The 16,603-nt window shown below is 45.0% G+C and overlaps 1 protein-coding gene across 1 annotated transcript in view; it reads right to left on the reverse strand.

Moving 5' to 3' along the window:
- Positions 1 to 16,603, reverse strand: part of LOC147885465 (calcium-transporting ATPase 10, plasma membrane-type-like) — a 550,097-nt gene that overhangs the window by 454,831 nt on the left and 78,663 nt on the right. The window contains exons 4-5 of the mRNA XM_087397042.1: positions 5,781 to 5,850; positions 5,562 to 5,632 (exon numbers count right to left, since the gene is read on the reverse strand). Coding sequence (XP_087253168.1) covers positions 5,562 to 5,632; positions 5,781 to 5,850 — 141 coding nt within the window. The remainder of the gene's footprint in view (positions 1 to 5,561; positions 5,633 to 5,780; positions 5,851 to 16,603) is intronic.

A 16,603-nucleotide genomic window follows, 5' to 3' on the forward strand; every position in this document is an offset into this window, starting at 1 on the left:
AATGCTGCCAAGCGTGTTCTCAGATATGTGCATGGCACTATTACTCTTGGGATGCATTATACCAATGCTTGTGATCTTGATCTATGTGGCTTCACAGATTCTAATTGGTCAGGGGACATTGATGATAGAAAATCCATTTCTGGCTACTATTTCTCTTTGGGTTCCGCATGCATATCTTGGTTAAGTAAGAAGCAGGCCAGGGTCTCTCAATCTTCTAGTGAAGCGGAGTATAAGGCAGAAAATGCAGCTATTATGGAATGCATATGGCTAAGGAAGCTACTTTATGACTTGCATCATTCACAAGATGATCAGGCCACCTCTATCTTGTGCGACAATCAGAGTTGCATAAAGATTGGTAACAATCTTGTTTTTCATGCTCGCATGAAACATGTGGAAAATCACTATCACTTTATACAGGATTGTATAGCAGATGGCATCATTAGCCCCATCTATTGTCCATCTGAGGACAATGTAGCAGATATCTTCACTAAGAGCCTCTCAGCAGAAGTGTTTGTACGTCATCGAATAGGCTTGGGAATCAGAGACATTACAACAATGTCAAGGGGGGTTGTAAAATGACATTGTTTTTCTTGTAACACTCCCATAGATTGCTATATCCTGTTGGATGAATTTGTGCAACCATGGTACTTTAGGTACCCTAGGTACTTCTGAGGAGTTTTCAGAGTACTTCAGCCATACCATTGAGGGGGGATTTGATAGAACATACAATGGTATGGTATTCTAGGCTAGACTTGGATCTAAGTTATTCTAGTCTAGGGTTTTCACTTTATACTTGGGTTTCATATATATCCCAAGTCTTGTACTTCTATTGTTGAACTATTCAGTGGAGCTTTGTGTGTGGACTACACTCTCCTGTTTGTTATCCACTTCGTGTCTCCTCACAGTTCCAACAATGGCGGGCTGGAGCAGAGGTCAACAATGAAGAGGATGGACAGCTCCATATTGAGCTGGCTGCATCATGCTTGGGCTGTCAAATCATTGAGCTCAAGAACAAAATCGGCATGCAGAAACAAATTTCGTCACTTCTTGCAAGAGCTATAACTTTTTACATAAAACTCGGATTGCAATCATATAAAAACTAAATTTTTAGTACTCAAGGTCCTCTACAACTTTTCTAAAGACAGAAAGCTGTGATTCTGCTTGCAGATTCAGACAGAAGCATCATATCGTCAGCAGGTCACAAAAAGAGCAACAGAAATAGTACCACTGGAGGATGTCTTTGTAGCTGAAGGAAGGAGAAAACGGGTGGCAAATCATGGCATGGTGAAGAGAGGTGGTGGTTGATGTAGATCACCTCCTCTAAAAGCTCCAAACAATGGTGAGGCTAAGGGAGGGAAAAGTGGAAAAGGAGGAGAAATGAGTGCCTTCCAAGGAGGAGAAGGGAGAGTAGTGTAATTGGCCTCCCTCACCTCATCCTCTTGGAAGGGAAAGGGAAAGAGAGAGCAGGGCTAGGAACATGGCTCTGATACCACATGAAGGAACATGTGGCAAGCTATCTCTAGGAAAGGAAAGGAAAGATTGCAAGCGTAATGGAAATGAACTCAACTGGAAGTAGACAATAGCCTCGGGACCTAGGACACATAAATACACTCACTTTGACTTCATATTCCAACAATAGTCGCCTCAGATATGGTACTCTTGGATGAACCCGTGGATGAACCTATGGTTGACATGTATCACACATGATTGACATGTGGTCAACCCTTCATGTCGTGTGGTTGACCTGTGTTGACACATGGTGAACATGTGGTCAACACCTGTCAACATATGGTCAACGCCTGAAGATAGCAAATGCATGGGGTGTCTCTATTGTAACAGAGCCAGGAGGAGGATGTATTGTGAGAGCCATATATTGACTTTGATAGGTCTATTTATCAAGCCTGGTGTGTGAGTTCCAGAGATTGGCCATTCTACTCTTGGACTTTGAGAAAGCTTACGACAGAGTAGACTGGGAATTTTTAGAGGGTACTCTATCTCGCTTTGGTTTTTCAGATGCATGGATTAGAGGAGTATCCTCTCTCTACAGATCAGCACATAGCCAGTTGCTCATTGGGGGGGTAAGAGGGGACAGGTTTCAGATTTCCAGATCCGTCCGCTAGGGATGTCCTCTTGCCCCGTTTCTTTTTCTATTTGTGGCGGAAGCTATGAGTATCTACATTAGATCTCAAGCTGATATTTATGGGCTGAGGCTTCCTCTCCGCCGGGAAGAAGAGCTCCTGGATAGTGAGTTGGCAGATGACATGGCTGTTTTTTTGGATGCCTCCCCTAGGACACTCACTTCCTTCGAGACAGCCTTGGATTTGTTTTGCACGGCTGCAGGTGCACACATTAATTGGAATAAATCCAGTGGTTTTTGGATTTGCGAGGATGACACCCCGGATTGGGATAATGTTATTGGCTTCACTTGGGTACAGAGGGGCGTCTTCGTTAGATATTTGGGTTGCCAAGTTGGGGTGGGCATCTCTCCTTCACAACAGTTTGCTCCGGTGTTGGAAAGCATCGAAAGAAAGCTCCTTTTTTGGAGCTCAGCCAAACTTGACTTGGCCTCTAGCGTGGTGGTGGTTAACCAGGTTCTTCTAGCCACAGCATGGTTTGTATGCTCTTGTTGGTGCCACTCTAGGGATTGTATCACTCAGCTTAAGAGGCCTGTACGAAACTTTTTATGGAGTGGTCTAGATGGCACAACTGATGTTACAACCACGGTGGCTTGGGAGACCTTGATCCTTCCTACAAGAGAAGGGGGTTTGAATATCATCGACCCAGATCTACAGTGCAGAGCTTTACTCCGCAAGTTCATTGTGAGAGGGCTTATGCTAGGGCAAGAGCCTTGGAAGGATTTTTTTATCAGATGCATACAGTCTCACACGCCCACTTCAGGAGAGGATTGGACACACAAACAGTACTAGATGGGTTTTCACCACAGCCCACCTCAGGTCTCCCTCTTCCCCTCTTATGGTTGCTATCCTGAAAGCATCGGCCAGCTTCAGAATTACTCTTCGCAGGATTCCCCCATCCACCCGTGAAGAGATTGAAAGGCAGCCTATCATGTGGAATGACAAGATTTTGGACGAGCTTGGTAGACCACTTGGAGCTTCTCCTTACATGGCCAAGATGGGAGATGGGCCCTGCATCTACAGTGGGAGCATGGAAAGCCTTCAGAAAGCTTCATGCAAACTAACAGGCCCATATGGTTCTTAATCTCAGAGGGAGTGCAAGGAGAGTCCAACAGATTGATGCAGCCTTGCCCTTGGATTGGGTGGACATCGATGATATGCCTATTACTTGCTCCACTTGGATGGGGGCATTTTCCAGATTGGGAGTTCCTTTACAGGTGACTTCTTTTCTTGACCCACATGAGGATGCCTTAGTATTTGATGTTACTTGGGGGGGCAGGCTGTCCAGATTCACAGACGATATCTTGTTGGAGGTACCATTTCAGCCAGAGTCAGGATAGTGGGCTTCATGGAGCATGGCTCCCTTTCACAGTGGTACTTGGATCCTAACCCGCTTCTCCTCGCCCTTGGCTCGTGGAGGCTGTGGCTCTATGTCCCGAAGGGCACCAAGAGAAGGGCATCCCCTTCTTTTGTTACACGGTCAGTAATGCCAGGAAATTCCAGCTCAATTGTAGGGGTTGGAGGCCCACCAGAGCTCATCATTGGGAGAACTTTCAGATTCCTACTGACTTGCAGAAATTTTTTTGGCAGAGACTCTGGAAATCCCACTAGAATAGAAAAATCACTCTCTTCTTTTGGCTTTCTATTCATGGTGGGACAGCAGTAAACCATTGGAGGTCCAGCTGACCCTTCTTGCCCTCGCTGCCTTTCTGCTTTGGAGACAATAGAGCACTGCCTTTCGGATTGCAGACAGGCGAGAATCATATGGAAGGGGATTGCAAGACTTTTCAGCACTTTTGTTCACCTACCTTTCTATATGACTTGGGGATCAGTGGCTTGGCTTACTCTTTCAGGGCCCCAGGTATTTTTTGAGAGACTTGATTCCTCTTGGGCTCTTCACATCCGACGACACCTTGTGGAGTCGTGCTCTCTAGAGGATGTTCCGGCCACTCTTTTCAGGGCTTCCCACTCCCTTCTCAAATCTTGGCTAGTACTTGGACAGATACAATATACACTCTAATGGCCATTTGGGCAACCATGTAGGGATCATCTCGAGCAGCCTCCTCCAGGAGAGTTACTTTTCTCAGAGATTGGAGAGAGTCTCCTTTCTTTGCTGAGACTTCTAGAGGGTTGAGATGGCATTTTCAGCCTTAGCCTTGGTTTCTTTCTACCTCATTCCTCTGAGGTGTTTTTTATTACATGCTTAGCATGGTGTATTTCCGCACAGAGCTTGCTCTAGCGGGTTTCTTTCTTTCTTAATAGAAGTCTCTTTTTTGAAAAAAAAAAAAAAAACCCAAAGGAAACCACAATCAACAAAAGGCTCCCCAAGCATTAGATTTCTTCATGTTCTCAACATCTCAGCTCCTACTACCCTCTCCAAGCACATTGGCTTAGAACTTTGCCAATCCCTTTCCATCTCTAAACATTGGGCCCCAAAAATAGCTCCTCTCTTTCCATGCTACTATACCCAATCAAAGGAAGGCCACCATATTATGCCTCAACAACCATCCCAACGTTGCTATAGCATCAACCACCCAGCCAACACATTATCATTCATTGTCATACAAAGGATGAAGGAGGAAAGAAAGCATTATATACACTTTGTATAGGCATGGAAAGTCAAGACCAAGCATAAATTTCTGCCAATGCGAAGAAGCTCCCACTCTTTGGAATTTAGTATTTAGTTCACTTTGGTATTCATGTGCTTGATCTCCTGGCATCCATGCTCCATTATAGAATTTATGTGTTCTAGCATGCTCAAACCAGACTCTGGCACACCCCCTCCTCCCCCCTTCTCTTCCTCCCTCCTCTTTCTCCTCCTCCTCCTTCCTTCTTCCTCCTACTGGTTACTCCTCATTCCTCCTCCCTCCTCCTCCTTCCTCCTCCTCAACCTTAACCCCATGAATATGTGAGGAGACTGGCTCTCCAATTTTAAACCTTGAACTCATCCTAAACCTTCCAACCATCTCTTAACCTTACACCCCTAGTTAGATTTGTCAACCCTACCCTCCATCTAAAACCTAACCCATTGAACCCCTATGGAGGTGACAATCTCATCAGACCTCGTAATCAATACTTTTTTTCAACCGAATCTCACACCATGAGTACTTTCCATGCTTCAGCCTACACCTCTCACCGAAATACGACCCGAGGACCTACAATACATTTGTGAACACCTATGATACAATGAGAAACAAAACAAATATAGGTGAATAAACCTCAGAATTGTAAAAGATAAAAAAGGTGACAATATGCATGGATGTTTCCATAAAAACATGAAACTAAATGGAGTACAAATCAAATTCTACCATGTCATAAAAAATTTATTAATGATGCAAAATTAGAATTAAAAATAAAAAAAAAGAATATTGTTGAGAAGCAAGCTATATTGACAATGATTTTCTTAACAAAATCTTTAGTTCTCACATTGATAAGGATTTTCTGGTTCTCAGCACTCAATGCACGGAACTGCAAGGACTGTCGATAGTTGCTTGTTGCTGCACACACAGCAATTCAAATATATTATTCTACTGTCAATATCTTAATACCAAGCTTTGAGTTCTATTTCCATCAATCATAATGTTGCATTACAAATCTTTCAAGTAATTTTAAAAGTATGATTTATAAGCTTTATACATGACTTACATGACACAAATAATACAAGGACGATTGCAAAAACCACACCACCTCCATCATACCATCCTGTTTTTGGGACCTGAAATTTCATTTCCATTACCACAACAGGAATATTTTAAATTATTAAGAGCTGTGCAAATCTTAGGTACACAACAAAAGAGAAAGAAGATTGTGGTCTCATATAAAAATTATCAATGATTTGATTATTTAAACACGTTCCATGTGTATATTCTACAGCATCCTTTGAGGTTCATTTGTCTTTATAGATAGCTTAATGTGAGATACATGGAGCCGATTCCAGATAGTTGAATTATGTATGTCACTATTTTAAAATGTGTAAGAAATATACAAACGGCCCAATGTATAGTATATTACCTTGTATGATTTTATATTTTAAAAACCTTCAATTATCAAATTTCCTTAGGGCGTGGTCAATAGGGTGCCAACAAGAAGAAAAGACTGGCTGTTTACAGTTTGGCATCCAGGTTCCAACTCACTGTCTAAGATGACCCTAGAGCAAACACTAACACCAATGTGGGTATGATACAACAACCAATGGATTCATTGATTTGTGAGGGTATAAAAGATGTGTGCAGGCCAAACTTCAAAAATATACTCATACAATCTACTTGCCTTGCTCCCAAATCTAGGATACAATGTGTGATTTGTGAGGGTATGAAAGACGTGTGTAGGCCAAACCTTCAAAAATACACTCGTAGAATGTACTTGGCCTTGCTCCCAATTCTAGGATACAATGTCAAGCCATATATTTTATAGGTGGGTGCAATACAGGTCTATTATCCACCCATTCACCAAACTTCAATATGCAAACCAAACGTCATAGTCCATGATACTAAGCACACTATTTTGGAGTAGGTGGGAGGGGCATTGTGTGGAGACCAGTGTGACACTACGTCTTCTCTCACAATGTACTAGGAAACCCCTTTGACCTTAATCTTACAGGCCTAGTTGCCCATTGTGAGCCAAGCTACTATGTCCAATGTGCCTAAGGTGCATAACAAAGGTACTATGCCCCATTGTGCCAAGCTATCATACCCCATTGTGAGCGCCTAAGGATAAAATCTTAAAATGGATTCAGTTGAAACCTATTATTGGAGCCAAGTTTTTCTCATGCAAGACTTACCAAGAAGAGGATGAAAGATCAAGGCACCTATCAATGCAAGTACTTTATGATGAGAACACCAACTCTAGCTTCTTCTTCTTTTGCAAATGAAATTTTATTATGTAGGACCAATATACATGAAATTAGGATAAAACACTAATGAAATCCTCAAGCAGTTCTTCTACAGCTTGTTGACGCAGACGGAGTTTTACAGACACATCCAGATGTCGTCTTGCAGGTAGCCATAGATTTCTATGTCTCCCTTCTTATAGCAGATTTGACACATAGGCCAGAGATGATGCTCGAGTTGTTATTTGGCAACACTTACCTACGTTGGTGACTAGAGATATGATAGTCTCACTTGATGCACCATTCACCAACATAGAGTTCAGGACTGCTCTCTCCACCCTTCACAAGGATGAGATTACACCCTCTTTCTTTATTTTATTTTGGGACCAGATTGGGGATCACATTACCTCAGCCCTACGGGGCGTTTGGGACTCGAGTGAGATGCCAAACTCACTTATGGAGGGCTCATTCATCTTATCCCAAAAGGAGGATGCAGGAATTTAGTCTCAGTGGAGACCAATAACTCTATTGGGTACTTTGTAAAAAATCTTAGCAAAAGCAATCAGACTACATATGCATCCCTTTCTTCCATATCTTATACATGATACGCACATGGGATTTGTGCATGGCAGGAGCATCTTTGATAACATCTTCTCATTTTGGGAGGCTTGTGACTAGGCCATGCATAATGGTGGGCATAGGCTTGCCATTCTATTCTATTGTTCCCTCTAGAGCTCAGTGGATTATTTTATTGATTGGGGGACCTAAGATTGGCTTGCTAAACTTGTATGTCCTAAACATTAGAGGGCACCGTGTCCTTCTATGGAAGCAATCGTTCTCTTGTTCCTTTTGCAGATTCTTGGATTATTGGAGGTGACTTCAACGTGGTTGAGATGCCTTCAGATTAAAAAAAAGAAAGAGAAGGTGGGACTCACTCTCTGGTTTCAACATGGTTGAGATGCCTTCAAATTTAAAAAAAGAAAGAGAAGGTGGGACTCACTCTCTGGAGAGAGCAGCATGGAATGCCTTTCTATTTCAGTTCAGTGTGGCAGAGATACTTGGTATGATGATGCTTTTCACACTCAACCACAATCATCATGTTTTCTTGGTCAAACAGGAGGGTGTAGATGCCTATCCATGCATGGAATGATAGATTTTTATGTGGATGATTGGTCTCTAGATAGAGGTGGGTCAGTATGCATTAGCACTAGGGTGTCAATGTCAGACCATTTTTTGAATGTTTTGATGGTTTCAGAGCCTCGGATTAGAGGACACTCTGCCAATATAAGAATTCCATATGCCTTTTATGCAGAGGAGAGCCTCACAGAGGCTGTTTTGTTTGCAATTCTCACATACAGGATGGATAGCCTCACGTGTCACATGTGGTTGCAGCCCTCAGTGATATTAGTAACTTTTATCATTGAGTTGCCTACACTAGAAGATGTGAGATTCTCAGGCAAGAGGTTGGCATTCGTCAACAACTGACAGCCCTTCAAAGAGAAGAGCAGAAATGGTCTACAGATGCTTGGATTTAGGAGCGCCTTGCTGCAGTAAGGGCTCAACACCTTACATTATTAGATTAGAGAGCAAAGTATTCCTTTCATGTAGAGCATCATTCTAGACTCATATCAGAGGTAGAGTCAATGAACATTTTTTCTCTACTCTTGGTCCTAGACATAGTAGAGAAAGTGTCTCTCACCTTATTGACTCAAAGGGCATTCTATAGACAGATCCTAATGCTGTCATGCATATTGCTACAGATTTCTATACCTCCCTTATTACAACAGATCCAAAGATGATGCTAGGAATGCTATTTGGCAGTGTATACCTAGCTCATTGCATACTTCCCAAAGAGCGTAAACAAGTATCCCCTGAGCGCTCCTGCGAGCCCTCCCTCCCTCGCCATAGCCTACCTCCCTACTCCCCTCACCCGCCTCGCCTGCGACCTCGCCTCGCCTGCCTTGCCTCCCCTCGCCTCGCCTTGCGCCCTCCCCTCGCCTCGCCTTGTGCCCTCCCCTCACCTCGCCTGCGCCCTCGCTTCGGCCGCCTCACCTGCCTAGCCCGCCCTCGCCTCGCCTCGCCGCGCCCGCCTCACCTCGCCCGCCTCACTGCCTCACCTTGCCCGCCTCACCTCCCCCGCCTCACCGCCTCACCTCACCCGCCTCGCCTCACCCGCCTCGCCGCGCCCGCCTCACCTGCCTCGCCCCGCCGCCCTCACCTCGCCCGCCTCACCGCACCCGCCTCACCTCGCCAACCTTGCCGCTGCCCCTTCCTTCACCTCGCCACACCCTCGCCTCGGCCCTTTGCCCTCGCCTCCGCCCTCTGCCCCCCGCTCGCCCTCGCCCTCGCCTCACTCGCCGATTCCTCATCCACACCCAGGCTCCACCCTCGTCTAACTCCTTCCCCTTTTTAGTGGCAGCTTCTTCCTCATCGGAGTTCTCGCAGTTTGTCTTGGCGGTATGGCGGCTCCCTGCCCGGAACCGGAGGCCCAGCCGGACCCCTCCTCTCCAGAAGCCTACCGCGTGATCTTGACAGAGCAACAATCGTCCTGAGTACAACAGGTTGCCAATGACTTTGCCCACACTTCAGTCTATGGCAGAGTCATTGGACACTCCCCCTCCAGACCAGCCATCAGGGATTGGCTGCAATCCACGCTTATGCTAGAGAATAGCCACATCGAGGAGGTGGCCCTTATGGGAAGGGGCATCTACTAGCTTAAACTATCCACTGCAAAAGCTGCGAGCAGCCTGATTGCTGGTTCCCCCACATCGGTGGATGGAAAGATCATCATGATAGTCCCTTAGTACCGAGGATTCAATGCAGCGGACTTTGATGCTTGTTTTCGCATACTGTGACGCTAAAAATTAATATTTTTAATTTGGCATTGGTATTGTTTTTCTCTATGTTTGATAAGAGTTTCAGTATCAAGTGATAGCCTAGCGGCTCTTACTTATTTCTATTTTCTATGATATTGTATGGGATTGAGAGGATGAGTGGAATGGCTCATTGTAAATACCATAGGTATGAATTATAAATACCTTGGTATGGGGTGAGAGTTATTTGTGTATGGGATATTATGGAGTTTTTAGAAAATAGGAAGAGTGAGTCATATAAAGAGGTGGACTCATGTCCATGTGTTCCAATAATATAATAGAGGCCACATGCCAAGCGTGTGGGAGGCATGTGGAGGAGTGTGAAGTCAAGAGGAATCCTTCTAGAACTCCTATGTGGAATAAGGAGGATGTGGACATGTGGAAAAGAGAGGGTCCCTATGGGCTCCATGTGAGGAGACTCTTGACTTTCTCAATATTTTAAGAGTCTTGAGCATCTTTTGATAGGACACATGGCAAGAGTAGCCAAAAAGGACATGGATGGTGACATACGTGCTTATGCGATTGATGGGGAAAGGAATCTACAGGCAGCAATTGTAAATGGGTGAAGGAGGGTAACAAAATCTCTATAAAGGGAGCCCTCCTCTCCCTTGTTCATCAGAATCTCTTCCACCATTAGGCCTCATGTTGTTGTAGCTCTAGTCTCCCCAAGCCTCTTCCATGAGCCCTTCCATGAGCCTTCTCTCCCTCTTGTAGATATTCTCTTATGTAGACTCTTGAGTCCTTATCTCTCTAGTTTATTCTCTCTCTATGAGTAGTCTTGGAGCTTCCACTCCCTCTTGTATGTATGAAACCTCTTCTTCTCCCTTGTGTTTATAGTGTTGAAGTGGATTCTCACCCTATTTGTAATGAAGGTCACTTCAGGTTCTCTCTCTCTCTTGAGTGTTTTGTCCCTTTTCTCTTTTAAAGCCTTGAAAGTTCTTTCTATTCGGCCACTCACTGTGCATACATGATCCATTTGTTTCTCGAGCCACCATGCAAACTTTTTCCCCTCTTCTAGGCAAAATCTATGAGGGATGGAGCGTTAATGAAGGTGGATTCTTGAGGAAGCATCCTGCTCAGCAGGCGAAATTAGCCTAAGTGGAGGGTAGTTTTCATGACAGTTTGACCCCCTGTTAGTGTTTTGCTCATAACTTTTTGCTCGGTAGTCCGATTGTAATGAAATTTATATCAGCGCAAATATATCTTCAAGCTGCATGTTTGTATATGATCAGATATTGAATAAGATATCGCTGCAAAAAGTTATGAGTCTCTGTGTCTGACAGTATATTTTCATGACAGTTTTTATTCCCGTCTAGTAAACTGTCCATAACTTTTTGGCCGCTTCTCTATTTCTTACGAAACATATATCAGCGCAAAGCTCTCTTTAAGCCTCAGTTCTCTATGTGCTTAGATCTTGAATCAGATACTGCTGCAAAATGTTATGAGTCTCTGTGTTTGACAGTCTGTTTTCATGACAGTTTTTACCCCCTTCTATCAAACTGTCCATATCTCTTCAACCGTCTGTCTATTTTCAATGAAACTTATATCAGCGCAAAGCAATATCAAGGCGCATCTCTTTGTTTGCTTGAATCTCTATTATCATGTCTCTGCTAAAAGTTATAGGCCTCTGTGTTTAATGATAGTTTGTAGAGTGTTTTGAGCTAAGTGTAAAGGTGTCTACGAAGGAGGTGCAATGTTTCCTCGGAATCTACCCATCCGACCTAATCAGCCCCTTCAAACTCCTTGATATATATCAGTTCATGTTATGTTGAGCCGCAAGATCTTCTTTCAACAACGTATCGCTCTTCTTTTCGGCGCAGACCCGCTCGCTGAGATTATGGCCTCTACTGATCCTTTCATTCTCCCTATGCTTGATTACAACATCACTTGGGATGTTACCATCTTCATTCTCATCTGAGGGAGGAAAGTATGGTGTGGTATCTTGGCATAAAATTTTGTTTTCTAATGTCCCATTCTCAATGATAAATATCTTTGGCTGTCAGTTCGAAAGCAGCAGGAAGTGAAGAGGTGCGTGAAGTTTATTACCCCCAACATCATGTCACATCTTTTGGTGGAGACGCCGGGTACGTTTGGTATTGGATTCATCCCACCTTACTAAACGGTCTCGGGTGTACTTGATTGCATGTTATGCCTAGTATAGGCATGTGTTTTCAGATGTGATAAAGAAGATGCCTGGAAGAACTCCGTTAGAAGAGGTTGCAGCCCGTTTAAGAGAACTTGAAGATTGTGAAGGTGATGCTCAAGCTATCCGCACAGTCATCATGATCATATCCTTTATGTTTGCACTGTTGAATATGTTGGTAAATCGACAACGCCGGCAGCAGGCACAATGATAGATTGGGGATTTTTCCATGCACTGGCAGCTTGGTGTGAAGAAGAGTTGAGTCTTTGGGTAGTTTTCAACTATAACAGTGGAGTGTTGATTCTTAATGCTTTCAACTTCTTTTGCTATGCAAATGATGAAGATTACAATATCTTGAAGCTTTTATGTGCACTTCCTATTGTAAGAAGGGTGATTCTAGAATGCATGTATACACAATGTTTTCATGGTGCTGGTTGGTCACTTATTTTTGAAGATTTTGTTGAGGATCACATTGTGGAGGGTTTTTTTTTTTTTTTTTTTTTTGCAAAAAGAGACTTCTATTAAGTATTAAAGAAAAACCGTTAGAGCAAGCTCCATACGGGATACATCATGCAATGCACGAAAAGCTCAAGAGCCAAAAAGAAAGGATTGAGGCTGAAAGTGCCATCTCAATCCGGTAGAAGCCTCCGAGAAAAAGGGAGAACCCCTCCAAACTCGAAGAAAAATAGTCCTTCTAGAAGAGGCTGCCCGTGAAGAACCCTGCATGCTAGCCCATATGGCTATCAAAGTGTGAACCGTGTCAGTCCAAATACCCGTGAACACCTGTAATGGGTGTATCTGGGTGCCATCCAAGGCCTCAGTACATCTGGCTCTCCAAATGTGCCAAGAGGAAATGCTAGCCAAAATCTCCCAAGAGGTGTCCACTGAAACATGAGAAGCTCTGAAAGGAGTAAGTGGTACATCCTGTAGAGAGCAGGGCTCTATCATCTGCCGGCGGACCGAGAGTGCCCAAGAAGAAGGCTCACCCTCATAAAACACCTGGGGCCCGGTAAGAGATAACCATGCGACCGAGCCCCAAGTCATGAAGAAAGGGGATGTGTGAAAGATGCTGAGTATCCGAGCAACCCCTTTCCAAACAGTCCTCGCCTGACTGCAGTCCCAAAGGCAATGTCGCACTGACTCCTCTGCAGAGTGACAACGAGGACAAGTGGGATCAGCCCCAAAACGTGATCTCCACAGGTTCACTGCAATCCCTCCATGAATAGAAAGCCAAAAGAAAAGAGTGATCTTTCTATTTCTGAGGGATTTCCAGAGCCTCCTCCAGAAATTTCTACGCAAGTCTGCGGTGATGAAGAAGCTTTCCCAATGGGGGGTTCTGGAGGGAATCCAACCCCTACTGTTCAGCTGAAACCTCCTGGCATTACCAACCGTGAAACGAAAGAAGGGGATCCCCCTCTCTCGGTGCCCATGATCTATCCATTCCCACTCTCCTGGGTCCCACTGCAAGCACCTGATAGGTGCACCTCCATATAACCACAACCTCCAGGATCCCAAGGCCAAGAGCAGAGGGTCGGGGTCTAAGTACCACTGCAGGCCCGCTCCAAGGTCCACAAAACCAGCAATCCTGACAGGCTGAAAGGCAACCTCAAGAAGAATGCCATCCCTGGATGTAGAAAGTAAACCTCCATCCCCAACATCAAATACCAGAGCGTCTTCCCCGAGACCTCGGAGAGCGATCACCTGTAAAGGAACTGATGTCCGCGAAAAAGCTCCCATCCAAGTGGTGGAAGTAATAGGCAGCTCAACTGTCCATTCCACCGGGATGGCTGCATCTATCTGCTGAATCCTGCGTGCTACCCCTCTGAGGTGACTCACGGACTGCAGTCTCTGATCCACAGGTAGCCTGATAAAAGATTTCCAAGTGCCTACTGTGTAGGCGGGGCCTCTCTCCCATTTAGACCACTGCATGTAATGGGAAGTGCCCAATGGTCTGGCATGCTCGTCAAGAATACTATCATTCCAAATGATCGGCTGCCTATCAATCTCTTCGACGGTAGAAGGAGGAATCCTTCGAAGAGTGTTCCTGAAGCTCCCCCAAGCTTTCAGGATGGCAGTCATGAGAGGAGAGGCAGGAGATCTGAGAGGGGCTGATGTGAAAATCCAGCGAGGGCTGTCTACCCAATCATCTCCCAAGGTTGGTGTGCAAGCCTGAATGCGTCCAAAAAAGAAATCCTTCCAAGGTTCCTGCCCAGGCATGAGTCCCCTCACCACCACCTTACAAAGCAATGCCCTGCACTGCAAGTCCGGGTCAATGACATTAAGGCCCCCTTCACATGTAGGGAGAATAATGGTCTCCCAGGCCACCCTTGCTGCAACATCTGCTGTGCCATCAAGTCCACTCCATAAAAAATTCCTGACTGGTCTGATGAGCTGAGTGATGCAATCCCTAGACCGGCACCAGCAAGAACACACGAACCAGGAGGTGGCCAAGAGAACCTGATTCACTACCACAACTCTAGATGCAAGGTCGAGTTTGGCAGAGCTCCAGAATAGGAGCTTTTTCCTTATACTTTCTAGTACTGGGGCAAACTGCTGTGCTGGAGAGATGTCCAATCCTACCTGGCATCCCAAATACCTGATAGGAACACCCCTCTGAATCCAGGAAAAACCAATGTCAACACCCCAGCCTGGAGTGTCCTCATCACTGATCCAAAAGCCAAAGGATTTATGCCAGTTAATGTGTGCCCCTGCAGCTGAGCAAAAAATATCCAAGGCTGTCCGGAAAGAAACAAGTGACTGCAAGGAGGCCTGAATAAAAATAGCAGTGTCATCAGCCAACTCACAGTCAAAAAGCTCCTGCTCCTGTCTCAAGGGCAGTCTCAGCCCAAAAAGCTCAGCCTGAGATCTAAGGAAGATACTCATAGCTTCTGCCACAAAAAGAAAGAGGAAGGGGGCTAAAGGGCATCCCTGACGAACTGATCTGGAAATCTGAAACCTGTCACCCCTTACCCCACCAATCAAAACCTGGCTGTGGGCTGATCTGTAAAGGGAGGCCACACCTCTGATCCAAGCATCTGAAAATCCAAACCGTAGAAGAGTGCCCTCAAGAAAACCCCAATCTACTCTGTCATAGGCTTTCTCGAAGTCCAAGAGTAAAACTGCTAGCCTCTGCCCACTCTGCATAGCCCACTCTGTGGCTTCCCAAAAGGAAAAGATATTATCAAAAATGCTCCTGCCATGCACAAAGCCTGTCTGAGTATCATGGATCAGGTCTGGAAGAAGGGGCTGTAGTCGGATGCTGATCGCCTTGGCAAGGATTTTGTAAAGTGTGCCCAAAAGAGTGATGGGTCTCCAATGGGATACAAAATTCCTGTTGCCACCTTTCGGGATAAGGTGAATGAGTCCCTCGGTCAATGAGTCAGGCATCTCACCCGAGTCCCAAATGCCCTGCAGGGCTGAAGTAATATGATCACCTATCATATCCCAAAAGGCTATAAAAAAAGGAGGAGTAAGACCATCAGAACCAGGGCATTTGCCCTTATGAAGGGCAGAAAGAGCAGCCTTGAATTCTGTGTTGGTAAAGCGTGCATCAAGTGAGCATAACATCTCTGGGGTGACCAACACTCTTTACCAACACAGAATTCAACAAGTGGTGATGCATAATAAGTTGGTCTTGGTATACTAAGGCTTTGAGGGATCTTGTTCAGATCTTGTTTGGGATATTATTTGGATCTTGGTGCTTTCTTTTTGTGTTTCATCATGGTGAAGATTCCAGTGTTTCAAGGGACCCAAGGGGAGGACCCGGAGTCTTATCTTCGGGATTTTGTTCGAGGATGCCGGCTTTCTGGATGGTCCATGAAGGATCGGGCGGAGATTTTGCCTGATTTTCTTGAAGGTGTAGCCTTGAGTTGGCATGAGACCTTGCCGGACTCTACCAAGGAGGACTGGGACCAAGTGGTGGCAGCAATGAAGTAGAGATTTGGGGCAGTGGAGTCGCCAAATGCTTTGATGTTGCAGTTGGACCGGTTCTGTCAAGGAGAGGGTGAGTTGGTCTCTGCGTTGGCAATCCGATATGAAACTTTATGGACAAAGTATGAAAGGGCAGCTTTGCGAGCTGTGGCATCTACATCATCGGCCCCTCAAAGTCTCTCAGGGATGGAGCACTTAAAGATGAGCAAATTTGTTATGGCTTTGGAGCCTCGTCTTTGCTCAAAAGTAATGAGTAAAGATCCAACAACATACATGGAGGCGCTTCGCATTGCAACCAAGAAAGAAGCTTCTCTTAAGATCGAATCCTCTTTTGTGTCTTCAACAGCTTCAACTTCTAAGGTGGAGGTAATGGGCACTCCTCAGGTACCAAAGTCCTCTAAGTTAGATCATAATATCTCCCAATTGATGGCAGAGTTTGCTGATTTGAAATTGCATTTGCATTTGGTTAATGCACGACAATCTAGAGCACCAAAGAGTGAAGATAGGCCTCGAGATAAGAGTCGGGTCACTTGCTATGAATGTAATGAAAAAGGCCACTATCACCCACAGTGTCCTAGACTAAGAAAGAAAGAAGAAGAAAAACAAGTATCCTTGTTAGAAGCTTCTTTAGAGAATCAGGAAAGAGAGGTAATGATGGCTAAACGGGGGCGTGGTAAAGCAAAAGAAGAAGAAG

This window comes from Dipteris shenzhenensis, chromosome 25, assembly GCF_047967505.1.
Source record: "Dipteris shenzhenensis isolate YYH24624 ecotype China chromosome 25, Dip_SZ_1.0, whole genome shotgun sequence".
Lineage (NCBI taxonomy): Eukaryota > Viridiplantae > Streptophyta > Polypodiopsida > Gleicheniales > Dipteridaceae > Dipteris > Dipteris shenzhenensis.